Here is an 18,934-nt window from a genome sequence, read left to right as displayed (position 1 = left end):
CATGCACCAGCCACAAGGCAAGAAGCAACAGGGAGAAGCACCAGAGAGCTGCCTCCTAGCGGGGGATGCAGAGCTGGGGTGGAGGATGCCACCAGGGAGGCCGTGGGACCAGGAGAGAAAGGGTTAAAAAAAAATAAATTATTATGGTTTTATTTGTGTGTGATTTGACATTCAGTAACGGCCTGCAGATGCGTGCCGGGGCCAGCTCGGGCACTGTAAACAAGGCGATGTATTTTTGCGGCGTGCGGGCAGCGTGCGGTGACCCCCCGGGGACCCCCCCGTCCCGGGCGGGGGGAGGGTCCCAGCCAAAGGGGACTGCCTTGGACCCTCCTTGCTATGGCAGAGCCAGTTTGCTCTCCGCACGCCTCGGCTCCTAACACTTCCGAAAGCCACGGCGTTAGGTGTGCGTGCGCTTGGGGGGAAGGGGGGAAAGAGTGTCACTACTGAAAGCATGGGGCCAGGGTTCAGCAAACCCTCCCAGGGCAGGGAGGTGTCGTGCCCGGCTCCAGGCCCTGCTCAGCCCCTAACGCGGCTGGAAAGAGAGCCGGAGCACGGCAGGAGCCAATGCCCATGTCCGGGGATCCCATCGCAGGAGAGCTGGGGGGGACCCCGGCATGCTCCATACCTCGGGCTCTGCCCTCCCTCCCCGCAGGGCCGGCGTAAGGAGGCAGCTCCACGCTCTCCAACCTGAGCTGAGGTTTCTCCGTTGCTATAAAAATAAAGTGCTGAGGTGGGAAAAAAAAAAAACAACAAACAAACCCACAAAAACCAAACACAACAAAAACTGGCACAAAAAAAAAAAGAGCAGTCCCTGTTCCCCGCCCTGGGAGAAGGGACGGGGGAAATACGGAAAGGTTGGGATTTAAAAAAATAAAATAAACCCAAAATCTACGTCCCCAGGATTCCTCACCCTCTCAAAGCGACTATTTACACAGGTGCTGAGGGGGCTGCTTTGCTGTATCACCTGCCCAAAAAGCACCCCAGGGAAGGCACTGCCCCAGCCCTGGGCCGGATCCCACCTCCCCAGCCGGAGCCCAGCACAAGACCCTGCTGCAACTGGAGACGGGTGGCCACGAGCTGGGGCAGCCCCGTCCTCTCGCAGACCAAACCCACCACGTTTTCCCAAGAGGAGAGGGGAGACCGTCCCCAGGGGACCAGCGGTGCCCGGTGCCCCCAGCACGGTGTCCGGAGGGGCCGGCGGGGCAGGGGAACCGTCACTGCACCCTGATCCGGGTGGCGTTCACAACGGCGGGAGCGGGTGCTACCAACTCCACCAGCGCTTCGTACGTCCCCACCACGAAACCCACGAAGCCGAAGAGGCTGATGGCGATGTCCTTGGCGATGATGATGGGGTGCAGACCTTCTGTATAGTAGGTGGCGATCTCCAGCAGCGGGGGGAAGATGAGAGCCAGGGCGCTGCTGCTGATGGAGCCCACCAGCGAGATGACGAGGTCCAGGCGGGGGATGAGGATGGCCAGCACGCCTGGAGGAGGAGCGGACACGACATTAGTGCTGCCATCTCCCAGGCAGCAGAGACCACCCCCTCCCCTGAGCCAAAGCAAGCAAAAACCCACCGCAGAGATGCCATCTGCTCACATCATACTTCTGCCTTTATCCCCGACACAAGAGCTTTGAAGATGTGGCTGCATCTTTTCCATCAACTCCTCCCCAAGAAGCAATTAAGCTGTTGCATTGAGTTAACGAAGTGCAGCACGCAGACCAAACCCTTTTTGTCACCTTGGGCACCACCGCAGCGAGCTCCAGGGCTGCGCAGGACCGGTGTCCCAGCAAAGAGATGCCGCTGGCAGACAAGCAGCTGCCGGCCCCCCGCAACCCTCCTCGTGAGAGCCAGCACTCCTGCTCCCCACACCTGGGGAGCCATAAAGCCTCAGAAACCCCATAAAAGCAGGAGGCAGGAGCAAAAAGCCATCTCCCCCCACCCCTAATAAATCCCTGTGGTTTAGAGCTGCTCCAGCAGCAGAGCGCCTACGGCACAGCCCGGGGGAGAACATTTGTTAGGTAAAAACTGCGGCCAAGGAAAAATCCCCCTGGGAGACTTCTGACAGCTCGCACTTAGCGGCTGCAAACTCTGGTGTATTCCTGCTCCCCCTCCTCCTCCTCCTGCTCAGGGCCAGGGAAGGATGGAGGGATGGTGCCTTCTTCCAACAGCCCACAGCCGCCACTGCCTCTGGGCTCCTCTTGGGGCACCGCAGTGTTGGCGTTTGGGGAGCAGATTTAAAATAAAGTGTCATCGAGGTCCCGTTTTGCAACCGGGAGCGGTGCCCCTCGGCTCCCCATCCGCAGCAACCTCAGCACTCGAGAGCATCGCTGCTGGTTTTTTGGTCAAACAAAGCCTGAGGAATGGGCAACCAGAGCTTTGTACGACAGAAGAGCATCCTCTGCAAGCAAAGCAGCCTTCAGCACTTAATCAAAGTGACCACGAGAAATAAATTTGGTTTATTGCTTTGAAAGCTGTGCTTAGACATAGGAGACACCTAAAACCGTGGCAGCTACAGCCTCAGTGGAGAAGTGATGTCTCAGGGCTCCTTACCAGAGGGATTTGTTCACTCCCTGGCAATCAGCTACAGGCAAAAGACGCTCTTGGAGCCTCCCTGAGCCAAAGGTCACCCACACCACCGCAGGAGATGGAAGGCTTGGGAGACAGCGGGCAAAGACACAAACAAGAGATGCTCCAGCACATGGCCACCACTCTAGCCCTGCTGTCATCTGGATAAGCCTAGAGATGAACCATCCCTCCACCACGGGGAACAGCAGCAAAAGTCCCAGCTGAGCTGACCTGGAGGAGGTTTATGCCAGTGCTCAGCCATGCACAGAGCCAAAGGAGCGCTCTGTCAGGTCTCTGCTGCATCCCCGCTCCAGCAGCCTGCGGGGAGAGCGGAGCAGCCGACCGCCAACAGCCTCCTCAGCCCACCCCACACCGCTCTTTGGACTCAAAGTAAACAAAATTATTAACCCCCCCCTCCCCGCCCCCGTCTAAACCAAGCAGAACTGAAGCACCAGCTGCAGTCCTCAGCCTCCGGGGGCAACGGTTGTGCTTTCTGCAGGTATTAATTCCAAGGGTTTTTTTAAGTGTGCTGGTTTTGAAGTCTAAGCTTAAAAGACACCCATACACCAAATTGCATCCTCTCTTTGGAAGCCAAAGCCACGATACGGGCTTGTTCTGCGGCCACGCAATCATCCGATGAATATTCATGCAACCCCCCCTAATTGCTTTTATCCTCATCAACAGCCACAGCCATTTCTGACGTGGAAGGGTAAGGAGAGGAGGTACAAAGGAACCAGCATCCTTCCGCCAACAGCGCTGCCTCCCTACCCCCAAACAGGAGGGTACAGCCACTGCCGGTGCCTAAAGCCATCCCATCGCTCCAAGTCTTCGCTTCCCTGGCCGGGCACACGCCAACGCTCTCCAGGAGAGGCTCCCATCCCACCAGCAGGCTCCGAGCTCAACCACCAGCACCGGTGTGGCCGGAGTACATGGTGCACCACAGCAGAATTTCATCCCCACATCATTCCTCCAGCTGCAGGCATCGAGGCAGAACGTGTTTCAGGAACTCAGCACGGAGGAGATGAGGCTTTGCCCACCTCCGTTAATGCAGCGTTTCCATCCCACTGTTAGCAACAGCCCGGAAACCAGCAGCAACCTGCTCCCAGCCAGCTCCGCTGCCCTCGAGTTAGCACCACACTCCTCTCAAGCCCAAACCAAAGCCAGCTGGGACACGGGGCCAGGTCCCTGATGCTCAACTCTGCTGCATCAGCAGTGTCATGCCCTGGAGAAAAGCTCTTTTTCGGCACATGACGCCCAGGAGCTCAGTCAAGCGTCTCAGCTGTGCTGACAACAGCAAGGATCTAGTCTTCAGGAACCAAAGCCAGCCAAAAATCAGATACTCCTGCACCTGATTTGCTCCACACCTTTCCCGAAGGTCCACCGCGTTCAAGCCCAGCAGCCTGCTGCGCCACAGCCTCACCGCGGGCACCAAACACCATCAAGGGAAAGGGACCATTTGGGGCTGCCACAGGCACTCCAGGGGTTTGGGTATAGGTTGTACCATTGTCTTCTGCTGTGCTACACGCCGCAACGAACGTGTGTGTACGAGGACACCCATTCCCTCACGGTCAACAACCCCATTGCAGCCATGCCCGCGTCACACAGGCACGAGGAGCCTGGCGGGGTGCTGTCTATGGAAAACAGGACTCCAGGAGACTCCCCACCGCGAGGGGTTTAGCAGCAGGGCCAGAGGCAGCAAGGCGAGGGGCAAAGGCTCTCAGCACCCCTGGCCCATGGTGGGAAGGGGATGCAACATCCTCACAGGGAAACTCGGACAAGCTGCTTTCTACTCACAGGTCACGCTGACCAGAGCCACCCTGAGGAGCAGGTTGACCACCCAGCCCCAGCGCTCCGACACCCGGGCGACGAGGGGAGGGATGATGATCTCGGCGGGCACGTAGAACTGCACGGCGTACGTGAAGAAAATCCCAATGGAGAAGAGCAGCTTGACAGCTTGGTACAGCCTGCAAATGAGAAGGAGGAGACCCAGTGAGGGACACTCTTGCTCCAGCCCCCCTTCCCCACAGCATCAACGGCAGAAAGCAGAAGGGGAACGCTCTGCCAAGAAGACTTCTGTCTCCAAACAGTCTCCCCTCCCAGAAAATTAAGGGTGATGCATTCAATCCACCAAGATGTTTCTTGTGCAAGAGGAGACAGTGCAACCTCCAAGCCGGGGCAACCCACACCTCATCAGAGGTTTTAGCCCTGGCTTTGCCTAAGGCCAGGAGCCTCTCAAGTGCCACTTCCCCTTGGGAAACCTTGTGGGCACAGATATTGAGAGCGATTTGAGAAAAAAATACTGTCGTGCTCCTTACTCATTCAAGGGCACAGGGAAAGCTGAGGTGCCCTTGGCCAAGGGACCAGGAGCCTGACTTGTTCCTCAACTAATTAAGGAACCCACCTATATTTCTAGATGCTCTTGTGTTCAGCACTGCCCTTGGCCGCACAAAGTAACAAGTCCTCCGGGTACCTCACTCCCTCAGAGGGATACAGGCTCTGTACCACCCTCTCCACTTGACCACGCTGGACTTTGCCAGGTCTGTGGTGACACAGCGTGGCCTTCTTCACACTCTACACAGACAACACCCGAATACCCACTAGCACTGGTACTGCCAGGAGCCTGCAATCCCGACTTTTGGCTGGCGACTCAGAAGGAAGTTGCATCCCGCACCCATCCCAGAGGTTCCTCACCTCGACCTTCAGTAACAAATCCAGCCTCTGAGCTGCAGGAAGAAAAAAAACCCACTCCTTTTCTCCTATTTGTAACCAACTGGATTTTATTCTCCATCTTAAAACAGGAGATGAAGAACACTTTCAAAGAGGCTTATCAGCTGCAGCCATGAATATTTCACAGATTTTGATCACTGGCTTCTGAGGAGGGGGAAGAAGACAGCACCGCTGGGATAAGTCCGGGCTTACAAAGCAAACGTGATAGAAAAGTCACCACCACCTGCAACTCAACCTCCTCCATAAAACAAACAACAAAAAAAGAGCAGCTATTTTTGGAATGCTGCATAACGCATGTTTGGGAGGAAGACAGTTAAAAGAGCAGTCTGGGCTGCGCAGAAGGAAGGCAGAGCGCAGACAGGCTGCAAACAGCACCTTAGACTCACCCCAAGGCAGATCTCACCGTGTCCCAGATCCTACAGCGATGCAGCAGTGGGCCAAGCGTGGCTGCAAGACACAGCCTGTCGCAGGCGGCCAAAGGGCCACCTCCCAGCCCCGTCCCTGCCCTCAGCTCCCCAGCAGCAGAAAAAGCCTCTCCGAAAGAGGAATGATATCTAGTTACATCACATACAGTCCTACCCATTCCCCAGTTCAAGACATGCTGACCAAGTAGGAAACACAGCTCCTGGACATGCCACTTGGGTAAATATGAAGAGGAGGATACCTTCCTCAGCTTGGAGGTATCTGGCTCCTCCTGCCTTCTTATACGCCTTTATCTTCTTGGGGCCCAAGCCAGTGTCCTGTGTGTTGGCTCTCAGCATCCAGCTGCCACAACAACAGTCTCAAATCAGGGAAGTCCAAGTAACTTTGAACACTAGCGTCAGAGTCCAGTGGAGTCAAACATTCCCCAAAATAGCAGAGGATGGAGTTGGGGATGATCTAAGCGAATGAGGCGTTATGCAAATCCATGGGACCAGATCAGATGTATTCCAGGCTGTGGCCAACATCAAGCTGAAGCCACTTTATCATCTTTAAAACAGTAAAATAATCAGGAAGAGGTCCTACTGCCTGGGAAGAAGAATCATATCCACCTTCAAGAAGGATGAGGGAAGCTACAGGATAATCAGCCTCTCCTCGATCCCCAGAAAAGTATGGGGTAAGTCCTCCTGGCGTCCATTTCCTGGCACATATTGGATAGGGTGAACAGCCAGCGGGGATTTGCCAAGGCGCAACCATGAAAATATCCTCATCGGTGACATGGATGAGCTCTCAGCGACCCAGAGCACGCTCTTGGCAAGCTCACCACAATACTGAATCGGAGGGAATGGCTGCTGTGCCTTGGAGCAGGACCTTAACAACACGGTGGCACGGGCAAAGTTCAAATGCAAACACAAAATCCCACATATGGGAAGGACTGGGACCCAGCTTCCCACCTGGCCAGGAGAACAGGACCTGGAGGTCTTGGTGGGCAGCAAACCGAACATGAGCCAAGAGCAGGACCTTGCACTGATTAAGGTCAATCACATACTGGGCTGTGTTAGCAAAAGCGCAGCCAGCAGGCGTTACTCCCCGTTTGGGGCTTGTGAAGCTGCAACTTGAGTATTGTGTCCGCTCTGGGGACTCGCAGGCCAAGGACATTGACCTACCAGAGCAAGTTGAGTAGAGGCTAAGATAGTTGGGGCTGGAGCACATGGCATATGAGGAGAGGCTGTGAGATCTGGGCTCGTTCAGCATGAAGAAAAGGTTAAAGGGGATGTCCTTACTGTCTTCAGTTACCTAACAGGAGGGCATGGAGAAGACAGAGACAGGCTCTTCTCAGAGTTGCACAGCAGAAGAACCAGGGGCAATGGGACAGAGGTGTATCCCAAAAGGGCAGTTATGCACCGGAACAAGGGCCTGGAGAAGTGGGGAACCTCCCTCCTTACTGATATTCAAAATTTAAGTCGGCCCTGCTTTGAGCAGGTGGGTGGACCCGATTATCTTATGATGCCCTCTCCAACCTAAAACATCCTGTGATTCCATAGGCAAACTAAAGAAAAAGCTATCAGAGAGTCCAGAGTGCGCCCACTCAACCACACATGACTTGAGTGCACGGTAGCCTTGAGCCACCTACCCCATGGCCGGCATATCTTATCATCGTATTTCCAGTTAAATGATGTTGTAAAGCCATAAAGTGTTCCGGGGCAATCCACGATTAATAGAAGTTACTAAAAAAAGTACAGAAGAAGGTTGAGTACCAATCTGGTACAGGTCAGGAACCAGGATAACAAGACCAAAGGGCATTTTAAATATCAAGAAGAGGGAGAACTCGAGCACTAGCCTTGACCCACAGGAAACACAGGTCCGTGCAGGGCCCTGGAGAGGCCCAGCTCTGCCAACCACAGCAACCACCTGCTTAACCCAGCGGGTCATGCCAGGCCATCCCAACGAGCTGCAAGAAACGGCATACCCTCCTTTGACCATAAGCTCTGTCATTACCTACCTCCAACCCGCCATATTGTCATGGTTTCAGCTGGGATGGACCATGACACATACGCAACCAAACATCTTCCCCCCCACTACTGCATTTCTTCACTCTTCAGATGGTGGGGTGAAGCAACCCTTCCGAGGATGCAAGGAGGGACTTCTGCATAGCAGCACAGTATTTCGGAGACTGTGGTTAGACCTGGGCACTAGGAACTGACACACTCCTCATTTGAGGAAGCTGCGGTTATAGAGAAATGAGGCTGGAAAAGTCCTCAGTCATCCTACAACTCAACCATTCCTGACCCATTCATCAAATCTGTTTTAGAGACCTCCGGGCAATGGCTACAGCCAAGGAAGGATGCAGCATCTCCACTACAATCCCCGCCTCGTCCCCCACGCTGCAGGCAAGCCCCAGGACTCCTCACCCACAGCCCTTATCACCACCTTCTGCAGCCCAACACTTTTTACTGCCGGGGAGAAAACCTGCAGGCAAAGCAGAATGGGCAAAATACTAATTTCAAGAGCAAGTCTTCACCCGCCATCTGCAGTTCAATGCATGGGAATACAGCAGTCAAGGCTTTAGCCCAAGTATCCCAGCCCTTAGTTTAGCTAACTCATTCCCAAGTCCAGTATTTACAGCCTCCATCAAGTGTTCTGCCAGGAAAAAACATGCACAAACACCAAAACGCTTTGCACGCTGAGTCACAAGGACCGCAGCGCACCTTCCCCGGAGGCAGCCTGAGGGAGCCCTGACACGTGCCTGGGCTTCCCCGGGCTCTGCTTCCAAAGGGCTATTCTCTTCTTCCTATCTGAACAACTCTACAGTGTTGGTTGGTTGGTTTGGGTGGGTTTTTTTGTTTTGTTTTGGTTTGGTTTTTTTTCAGAATAGTACTTTGACAGAAAGCAGGACACTCCTAGAAACGTGCATGTGAAATAGGATCTTTCTGTAGCCTAGCGAGTCACCAAAATCCCATCACCCTCTTCTAAGGGAACATCATCCTTTAGAGCGAAGAAAGCTGAGATTGCCCACAGAAACCCCTGGGCAGCATTACAGGTCCGCAGTCATCATTCCAGGCTTGTGGCATGACCTGGTGCCCTGAAGAGCCCAGGACCCAGATCTGACCTGCTTTCCACCTTCAGGACCAGCAACAGCATTTCATCCCTTCCAAACCTCACTTCAGCTTGCGGAGCGGATGGGATTCACACCTACCATGCTTCGCACGGTGGGATTCAGACCTCACTACAACACAGGCACGTTTTTCTATCAGCCCCATCCTTCCCCACAGAGAGCAGGGACCTGGCAGAGCTCCCAGACCCTGCAGGGGACAAAGCCAGGCTCTTGGCAGGAGCAGGACCTTCTGCCACCCCAACACCAACATCCAGCACTTCAGTCACTACGCAGATCCAGGATGAACAAAAGCCCATGAGCTCAAATTGAAAGAAACCCACGTGGCAGTAACTAAAGCAAAAATGGGGGGTTTTCTTTAAATCCTTGCTTTCTCCAGAGCCCCAGCTGTGCAAGCGCTAGAAGGTCAGCATGTGGAAACCCACCAGTGACCAGAAATTTGAGTCCTACCCAAATTCACTTTGCCGGTGGGAAAGAGGCAGCGAGTCACACCGCACGGTGTTGGGCAGCTGCTAAGAGCAGAGAGGATGAGATGGGCAGGGGGACAGGCACCCCCAGCTCCAATTCTCGCTCCAGTCTCTTGCAGGATTTCAAGCCAGCAGAGACATCAAAGAGAACCCGTTGAACTCCAGAGTGGTCCTGGGCAAACCTGGAGAAACATCTTCCTAAGAAGCCTCGTGGCATCAAAGCCACCACTCAGTCCCAGCTCTGCATCGAGGAGCACAAGATGCTGCTGTGCAATCAGTACCTCTGCGGCACGTAGAGCAGAGCATCTCTCCAGCTCCTCCTCACCTGTGAGCACCACCACCTCCCACACAGACATCCCAAAGCAGCGTGTCACAAGAAGCAACAGAGATGGGTTTTTTCGGGACTTTCTCAAATAATCCCAAGTGGAGCAAGCTGGAAAAGGCATTTGTTCTCAGTATTTGTGTGCTCCACGCTTCTTGTCCCAAAGGTATGAGAAACCGCTTGCATTTCTCCTCTGGGATGAATATGGAGCCATAACATTGAGCAACCACTCGCCCCCGGGGACAGACCAGCACGCAGCTCGGCCAGCTGCTGCAACAGCCACCAGCCCCACGAGATGAGAAATAACCCCTCCAGGTACGCAGGTACAGAGTCAGGGCACGTGTGTTTCCGCGGGGCTCCAGCCCGCGACCGGAGCATCTCAAAAGGCCTCGCCAGGTCCCAGAGGAGGACGGACAGGTTTGGGGAGCTGCAGAGCTGAGCCCCCGCGGAAAGAAAGAGGTATCCTCACAGCACCGACGCTCACAGGCAACGCGTTGCCTTCAGCGGAGCCACATGCAGACACAACAGAGAGCCCAGGAGTGGGAGTTTGGGCTCCGGGGCTGCAAACAAGGAACGCAGCCCACATGCAGAGATGTCACATCTCATCCCCTCTGGGAGCTCCCAGCTTTGGGTTTAGTTTTCCATGCGCTTCATTTGGGGAATAGAAGCATTTTTTGCACCGTTCAGTGACCTTCTGATACGGCCACACGGGGGTTGTGTTCAATGTCTGCCAGCCAGAGCACTGCTTAGCCCCCGAAAAAGACACCACAAGGCTCCAAGAAAAAGGCAGGAGCTGCACCTACCCAGCCAGAGACCACCAGGGACCCCAAGGAAGCAGCCTGAGCTGCACAACCAAAACCAAGCTCAGACACTGCAGCAACGAGCCTCACCACCCCATACATCAGACAACCCTTGACAAGCTCCTTTGGACAGTTTGGCTATGGCACGGTTGGTCCTTCCCCAAGCTCACCCAGATTAGTCCTCCTAGGGAGTGACATCCCCCACTGCTCCCTCTCCCACCTCCCTGGCCGGGACCCTCCTCCCTCCCCCCAGGACTCACCAGCAGTTGGGCAGGTTGAGCGTGATGCTGGCCTGAATGTCCGCCCCGAAGCGCAGGTACCCCAGGACGCTCAGGCTGATGTACAAGATGGTGACAATGGTCATCCCCACATAGAGGATGACTGGGAACTGCTGGGGGTTCTTCATCTTGTTTTCCAGAGGCAGCACCTGGGAGAGGAGGAGGAAGATGATGGCAGAGCAGCAGATTGCCCCATTCCTCTATACCCCTCAGCCCCAGAAAGCAGGAGGGGCAGCGCCATGGCCAAGCACAGCCATCCATGCCAGGGGACGGGACGGTCACACATGGAGCCTGGAGAACTCAGCTGAAAAAGCCACCGTACCGGAGATCTGATTTCAGTGCTCCCATTTGAGACCTTCACGCTTGGCACAGCAAGTCTCCAGCAGGATCACCCATGCCTTAACGAAGGGAGCTGCTCCCTCCCCTTGGCAGGAGCTGTGCCCAGTGGCACCTGGTGCCTTGGGGCGATGCCATCTGCCCCATAACTTGGTTGCATTACACTCTGCACCCCAAAACAGCACAGCCATACCCACTGGAACAGGCCCATCATGTTACATTGTCTTATTTTTCCCAGCAGACCCTGGAAAGACCAGGACACTTTCTCCTCTCCTATCAAGTTTGCCCAGCAAGACTTCAATCAGGCAGGACAATAAAAAAAAAAAAAAAAAAAAAAAAGGGAAGAACAGCGGTGAGTCCCTCACCTCTACACTACTAACACTTGCTCCCAAATATAGGACTTCAGCAAACATTTTTATAGCTGTCCTTGGGTGGTGGGAATTTCAAGAAGAGACACAGTGGCAGAGCTGGTGAGGAGGCAGGACCAGAAAAGCTTTTATTTGCTTTTCCACTTCCAAGTCATGCAAGGAAGAGAGCGTTTGTGCCTCACTGCCGGCAAGAGCCCTCTGCCCTGGGCACAGCATTCAGTAAACACTCCTGTAATGGATTTGGCCCTCTCCAGCCCCGTGTTTACACAGCCAGCTTATATTAAGAGATGAAAACATTTTTTCCTTCTTTGAAGGGAGCTCCCGGAAACAACCCACAACATTTTAGGCAGACATTAAGCTCTCCACCCACCCACCCAGCTTTTTTTTTTTTTTCTTTTTTCACAGACACAGCTGGTCTATTTACGGCATCTTGTACGAGAGACACACACAAACGCAGCCCCACAGCAGGCTGGGGCCACGCGGTTGCCGAAAGGCGATCTCGCTGCCTCCCCAGCAGGGTGGGACGGAATGGATCACGTTTGGTTTCTTTTGTACCATGCTTTTTGGCCTCCCTCACAGGCAGCTCCAGGATCCAGCCTGGTAACAAGACTCGGGATCATTCCTCGTCCACAGGTCAGCCGGCAGACCCAAAGGCAGCTGCCGGCGCGATTCCCAGCAGAGCCCAATCTACTGGCAGATAGAGCCACCTTCAAAGCAGCAACCAACCTCCTGAGGTTTGGAGCATGTGCTCCTCCAGCCTCAAGATGGAAGCAACCGAATTTGACCCGGGAGACAGCCTGGAGGCTAAAGCTAACAGCATCATTCCCAGTTTGGGCTACCGTCGGTGAAGTTCATCTGCAAATACAGCTGCAACGCAGAGCAGGTGCTGCAGCAAGCCCGAGCACGGGCTGAGCCTCCCGTGCGGGCAGCCCCGCTGCCACACGCCAACTTACCACCCCGATGCCTTCGAAAGCAAAGATCGCGGTGCCAAAAAACAGAGGGTAGGTCTTCCAGGCTGCTGCTAGAGGCAGGTTACTGGGATCAGGAATGTCCTGGAAAAAAGCCCACGCAGAGTTCAGACGCGGGGAGGATGGGGAGGACCTGGCCCGCTCCCACCATTCCCTGTCGCAGCCCCATGCCACAGGGAAAGCCCTGCGGAGCAGAGGATAACCGCCGTGCCCACGGGAGCGAGCAGCACCCCGCAGCGTGCAAACATCCTACTGCCAAACTCCTCCCGCCTGCCAAAGCACGGGACATCAGAGAAGTGACGGAAGGGAGCTGGGCACACGTACCCTGACGATGTACTGGTAGATCACGATGAGGCTGACAAGCATGGCCACGTTGGCCAGCATGGAGAAGATGGACAGGACCTTGAGATTCTGGATGAACGTGAGCAGAACCACAAAAGGCAGCAGGGAAAGCATGTATAGCCGGGAGTCCATGGTGGGGGTCATCACCACCGTCCTGTTGGAGTTGCAGTCATTGGTGGTCCCATTTGCTGCAGATATGACCTGGGAAAGCACAGGAAGGCTTAATGAACCCCAGCGTGCAGGTCTGGCAGCCGGGGATGTCAGCAGCCCATCTCAGGTGGGTCAGAATACTACCCCATCAGCTCGCTTTCCCACACAGCTAGTCAACTAAAATCAAAGCAACACCGGTTTCCAGGTAGTTTTGAAGCAAATCCTTGTTATCTCGCTAGGATCAGAGGTGGGACAGCTACAGCATCTGAGCTGGGCCAGCAAAACCTGCCCGAGTCCAGGCTGGCTGAGCACGTGAGCCTGACAGCCGAGTGCACCAAGGGCAGAGGTTGGTTTGTGCTGCCCACATGCCCAGTTGAGAAGAAAGGAAAGAGGTGTTAAGCGCTATTTACTCAAAGGTCCTTTTCCTCTCGCTGCATCACGTCACACTCAACATCACACACCCCCTTCAGCCACTCATTGCCCTTTTCCCATGCAAGGACATCTAGAAGCTACTGCTGGCCCCCAACTTCACTTTCTTCATGGGAAATCATCCTTGCCTTGGGGTCTTTCATCCCAAAGGCACTCCAGGCCACGTGCTCACCTCTAGAGACAGTTCTGCCCCAGGAACCGGGTGGCTGAGCCATCTGTCCCAAGAGCACGGGCACGCTGCGGATCCCCAAATACAACCACGACCAAGCTGGTTTGGGTACCAGGTACCGTCTCGCCACAGCAGCAAAGGGCTGCCTGCAAACTAATTTAACCTGCTCCAGAGCAAGTCCTGCCCCAAAGGAGAGGCTAAAGAGATGCTGCACAAATCAGCGTCTTCCATGGGATGCACAGAGCCGTGTACCCACAGGGCTGTGTTCCTCCAAGCCCCGGCCTGCCCTGCCCCTCCGTGGCTTGCTCCAAAGTCATTTTCCAAACCAAAGTCATTTTCCAAATTTCCACAGCAGCGCCTCACCCGAGGTACCACCTGCACCATCACTCCCCCCCTAACACGTTCTTCCCCACTGCAAAAAGTAACAAGCAACACTCCCCTTTTCCCCCACCCAAAAAATTCCCAAACTGAAGCCAAGGGGTTTCCCCGCTGCCGCTTAAAATGGGTTGGATTTGCAGGTTTTTGCAAAAAAAAGGGGGCCGAGTGGAAAAAAGCCCACCATGAAATACCAGCAAGGGGCCGTTTGCAGGGAGCAGGGGACCAGCAGCACCCGGCCCTGTGCAGGCACCCTGCTCGCTCCTGCTCTCAGGGCTGTTGGCGTCAGATCACCATTTACTCCTCCTGGCCATCCCACAGGGCAGCACGAAGGGAATCTCCTTGGCTGCTGCTCCCCGAGCAGAGGCAGAACCCATCCATCCTCCACCACCCACCGGCAGAGCCCCCCCGCTCCCCCGGGAACCACCTCTGAAGCTGACGAGCTTTAGGGAAGGGCTGATGAAGGGCACGGCCGCGGTGGTAGCGACCGGACCACTGCTGCAAGAGCAGAGCAGGAGCACAGGGGTCTGAGCTGGTGGAGGATGGGAACAGGGACTTGTTATTCACACTTTCTCACAGCGTGCGGTTCAGGGTTTCTGTTTATTTCCTCCCCACGTCAGGCAGAAGGCAAGTCTTTCCCCAAAGATGTAATTAAGCTCTAGAGCCACAGGATGAGGCAAGAAACTGGAATGCAAACAGGTCCAAGAAAAAGAGAAGAGAGGTTGACTGCAGATCCCGGTACCCACTACACATTCCCATGGGATTGTTCAGCCTGGAGAAGAGAAGGCTCCGGGGAGACCTTACTGCAGCCTTCCAGTCCCTAAAGGGGCTCCAGGAGAGCTGGGGAAGGACTTTTTACTAGGGCATGTAGTGATAGGACAAGGGGGAATGGCTTCAAGCTGGAAGAAGGTAGATTTAGATTAGAAATTAGGAAGAATTTTTTCTCTCTGAGGGCGGTGTGCCCCTGGCACAGGTTGCCCCGAGAAGCTGTGGCTGCCCCATCCCTGGAGGTGTTCAAGGCCAGGTTGGACAGGACTTTGAGCAACCTGGGCTGGTGGAAGGTGTCCCTGCCCAGGGCAGGGGGGTTGGAACTCAATGATCTTCAAGGTCTCTTCCAACCTAAATCATTCTATGATCTACACAGAGTATCAATAAACCAATTAACTGAGGTGGGCAGGACATCAAAGGCACAGTCCCTCTGCTTTCACCGTGTTCCTGCCTTCCCTAACCAGGAACAGCCCCGCTTCCCCTGGGCAACAGGGATGGCTCCAGCACCTCTGCACAAAGAGCAAACTCCCAGGGACTCTCAGACAAATCTGCCCAATTTGAACGGGAAAACTGGCCCTGCAAAACACCCGGGTAGACGAGCAGTACCTTCCTGAGCAGCATCAGCTATGGAAAGCAGACCTTTGGTGGAGAACAGGGCCGTGACACAGGAGCTGAGAAGAACCCAAGCTCCTCCACGCCCCCTCTCGCCTTCCCCTTGCTGCCAAAGGAGGGAGTAAATCTAACCTGTTTCAGATTGTCAGCCAGAAAGACGAAGTACACGCAGCAGAAGCCCAACTGAGTGACGATCAGGAAGAGTCCCACTATACGCCTAGAAAAGAAAAAAAAGACCCTTTGTTAGCCGGGCCGTACAGAAACAAGAGCCCACTTGGGTTGTTTGAGGGCTGCACTCGAACATTGCAGCGGTGCTGCTCTCCTCAGGGGTTGAAATGTGCAGGTCAGAGCGCGCCCAGGTCGCTTCTCCTCAATGCTCAGGTAAGAGGACTGTACCTCCATCTAACCTCACAGACCTCGGGCTCTCCAATCCATTCCTCTCATCCCCTCCGGAGGGTCAGGACCAGCCTCAGGAGGAAAGTTTAGCATCTCCGGTCTGCTGCTGAATTGTCACAGCTGGAGACAACGCTCCCCAGACACGGGAACAGCTGGATGTGTCCAGCATCTAATACGCAATGTGATCTGTGCGATGTGATGTGGGACGTTCCCAGGGCTGGTAGCAGCCATTAGACATGCTCAATATCTAACAGGATGGGCCAGAACTGCAGTACATGTTATTTACCCCTTTGTTATGCTGCAGAGACTGACTTCTCCCACCCCTTTAGTATAAGCCACATCTGGTTGGGGACAGGATTGGGTCAAAAGACCTCAACGTTACCCCCCATTGGACATTGAGCGCTCAGAGCAGGTGAGCCAAATAACATTTGATGTCACTTGTGCTCATCTGCCAACACAGCTCAGGGACCAGACGGCTTTTCTGTCCCAGCTGCAGCGCCTGCTGGGCTTAAAGACGAGTCCCCTGCCTGGACGGGGGGAACAGGTACCTTCCCCAAACAGCATGTGTCCGCAGCCACGCGTTAGGAATCGACTCCAGCCCATGTACCACGGCACCCCCGTAGTCCACAAACTGCTTCTGGAACCTGTCCGGAGAAGAGAGAGAGAGAAGGGATGTCACATCGGCCCCGTCTGCTGGTTCCCAAGGCAAACAGCGACATTAATGGGAAAATAGTTCCTGTGTAAAAGCCCAGTAGTGGTTCCCGACTGAGGCTTTGACACGGGCAACTTGCTGCTGGGAGGCTTCAGAAAAACCACAGGGCTTGTTGGGATGGAAGGAAGAGCAGCCGTGCCAAGAAGGGGAGTTGCTCCTTACCTGTGGCAGAAGTGATGGGCACACTTCACCAGGATGCCCATGCAGTGCACAGCCACGATTCCCATCACCAGCAGGCTCACCGGACCCAGCTGCAGGGGAAGAGAGGGGGAAGGCTGCACTCTCATGGCCAAAGGCAGCGCTGCACGATGGGTTTTATCTTCCAGACAAAACCCCACCGGCTCGGTGAGCCGAAACACCGCTGGAGGCTGAACCCAAGCTCGGGTGCTGCTCCCAGGAATCAGCCCCTCAGGACCGAGTAACCCCACTGAGAACCACAAGCTTGGCAGGAATGATGCAAAAGCAGCAAGTTGGGGCAGTCTGGGCACAGCAAAACGCTTCCAGGATTGTTTTTCAAACTATGTTGCAAAACATTATTATCCAGGTGACAAACAGGTCATGGTCCGGACAAAGGAAGGAAGTTTTTTTTAATTCCTTTTTAATTCTTTTTAATTTTATTTTTTTTTATTTTTCAGTCTGAGCAACGGGAACAGTGCACTGCTGGATGAGGACACCCGGAGCAGAGCAGCGAGGTGCCCCCACCTCTCACACAGACTGCGGTCGCTGGGCCGTGGTACAGACACAGAGGAGCTGAGCATCGGGACAGACACGGCGGGGGGAGATGCGACAGTGGCCGGGGGCTGCGGTTTGACCTCCAAGCGTGTCCTCAGCCCTCAGGCAGCAAAGCTGCATCACATCCACTGATCTCAACGTGGCCAGAGCTGCGAGACTGGGCGAGCCCGCGCAAAACCCCACAGGGGGAGGCACGCCGCCATCTCCCATCACCGGCCTTAACCACTGACCGACGGGGCTCCTGACGTGCGTGCTGTGTTTGTAGGACCTTCAGGAGGTAACAGAGCCTGCTCAGCACGGACCGGCTGAGACAAACCAAGGCAGAGGTCATGCTGAACCTGCCACCCACAGGATCAGGGTGAGGAAATGCCACCCGAACACAGCACGGGGAGTTTCAGGAGCTGATGTCACAGGGGCAAGGACCCAGCGCCCTGCCTGACCCCAGCAGAGGAAACCACAGTCCCAACTCACACGCTGAACTCCTCAAGACCAGCCAGCACAACGCAGGAGCAGCAAGAACAGTCTCAGCAGTGAAGGAAGCGAGCTGCAGAGCCCAGGGTGTAAAAGCTCGCAAGCCACCGAGCACTGAAAGGCATCTTGGCAGGGAGACATGCCACGGCGCCCCGAGACTGCTCTGCCCCGCGGGCAGCAGCGGGGTGAGAGCCACCTTACCAGGATGCCGGCGTTCTTCACAGCCAGAGGCAGCCCCAGCAGCCCCGTGCCTATATTCCCCTTCAGGAGGTGGATCAGGGTCTCGTACCACCTGAGGGAGAGGAGATGCAGAGATGACCGTCAGCAGATGCCCGCACCGACCAGGCGCAGTCTCTCCCCCTGCTCAGGGCGCGGGCGCTGCTCTGAGCCGCAGTGGCAAACGCAGACAGAGGTCTGGATCCCGTCCCCTGAACCCAACCCAATGGGACCGAGGAAGGACTGGAGGCAAAGACTCAACAAACAGATTTTGGATGGGCATTTGCAAAACCGGCTTCAAGGCAGAACCCAGCACGAGCACAGCTCAGCACCGCGGGGCTGCACAGCGAGTCCCTGACTTGAAGGGATCGGTCTCCCTCGGGCAGAGACAGCATCCTCTGCCCACCTGGGTGAACGAGGCACGAAGAAGCCCCCAGGGAATGGCTACAAGGTGCCCACGTATCCTCTGAAGCTGGACACGCTGTCTGCTCGCCACAGCTTCCCATCGAACCAAGCTAGAGTCAGGGAATATTGGGAAAAGCATCAAACACTGCCCGCTGCCGGCAAGCCCAGCTTTGCCGGAGAGCAGAGCCCTGTGCTGGGGCAGCTGCTCGCTTGGTGCCAGCACCCCACGGAGGCAGGACCACAGCTCTGCCCTTACCACCCCCAGGAGGACACCACCAGAGCTCCATCATCCCCCAGCAAAGCCAGCAGGCAGCCACCGTTATCTCCTCCACCCTCCCCGGCCAGCCCGGGAGGGAGGGAAGCATCACTCACGTTGTCCCGTTGGTCTCCCCAAAGCGCTGGTAGGACTCGGGGTGGCCGAAGCCGTTCATACCGCCGGGCGGGCTCCCCTCCGGCGTGACGTCCGTGGAGCTGTAGTCATTGTAGTCCTCACTGCGGAGGCGCCGGGTGGACATGGTCCCTGTGGAGGGAGCTGCATTAGGGGTGCTCAGCTCAACAGCCCCCTTCTCGGGTTCCTTAGGGTCAGCCATCGTGCTGAGAGACTGGCTCATACTGCCGGAGCAAGGTCTCCTCCAGGGCTTTTATACAGCAATACGCTCCTGCCCAAGTTATCAGGGAGCTGGCATGTCCCAAGGTCAAAGGTGCACGGCACATTCCCACCGGTTCTTCCTGCAGGTTCATGCCCCAGCACATGCCTCGGGCACACCCAGGCAGGACGGGCTCGGGATCCCAC

The 18,934-nt window shown here is 55.5% G+C and overlaps 1 protein-coding gene across 1 annotated transcript; it reads right to left on the bottom strand.

Moving 5' to 3' along the window:
- Positions 1-1,214: 1,214 nt before the first annotated feature.
- Positions 1,215-18,731, bottom strand: SLC36A1 (solute carrier family 36 (proton/amino acid symporter), member 1). The gene is made up of 10 exons (XM_009892599.1): positions 18,514-18,731; positions 17,722-17,812; positions 16,480-16,568; positions 16,154-16,249; positions 15,342-15,426; positions 12,689-12,907; positions 12,350-12,448; positions 10,675-10,841; positions 4,361-4,530; positions 1,215-1,483 (listed from the first exon to the last, which is right to left on the bottom strand). Exons 1-10 carry the CDS (start codon positions 18,729-18,731, stop codon positions 1,215-1,217), a joined length of 1,503 nt encoding a protein of 500 aa, XP_009890901.1.
- Between the last annotated feature and the right edge of the window lie 203 nt (positions 18,732-18,934).

The sequence above is a fragment of the Charadrius vociferus genome, unplaced genomic scaffold, assembly GCF_000708025.1.
Source record: "Charadrius vociferus isolate BGI_N301 unplaced genomic scaffold, ASM70802v2 scaffold529, whole genome shotgun sequence".
Taxonomy (NCBI): Eukaryota; Metazoa; Chordata; class Aves; order Charadriiformes; family Charadriidae; genus Charadrius; species Charadrius vociferus.
The sequence above is the reverse complement of the archived record's forward strand: the minus strand, read 5'-3'. Positions and strand labels throughout refer to the sequence as shown.

What these genes read in the sequence shown, in the direction of transcription:
- SLC36A1 (XM_009892599.1), bottom strand. Translation starts at nt 18,731, where the DNA reads ATGGCTGACCCTAAGGAACCCGAGAAGGGGGCTGTTGAGCTGAGCACC. An exon ending in GCCCATCACTTCTGCCACAG is followed by an intron (nt 16,250 to 16,479) that starts GTAAGGAGCAAC and finishes TTCTCCGGACAG; the next exon opens with GTTCCAGAAGCAGTTTGTGG. An exon ending in CTCAACCTGCCCAACTGCTG is followed by an intron (nt 4,531 to 10,674) that starts GTGAGTCCTGGG and finishes TCTCATTTGCAG; the next exon opens with GCTGTACCAAGCTGTCAAGC.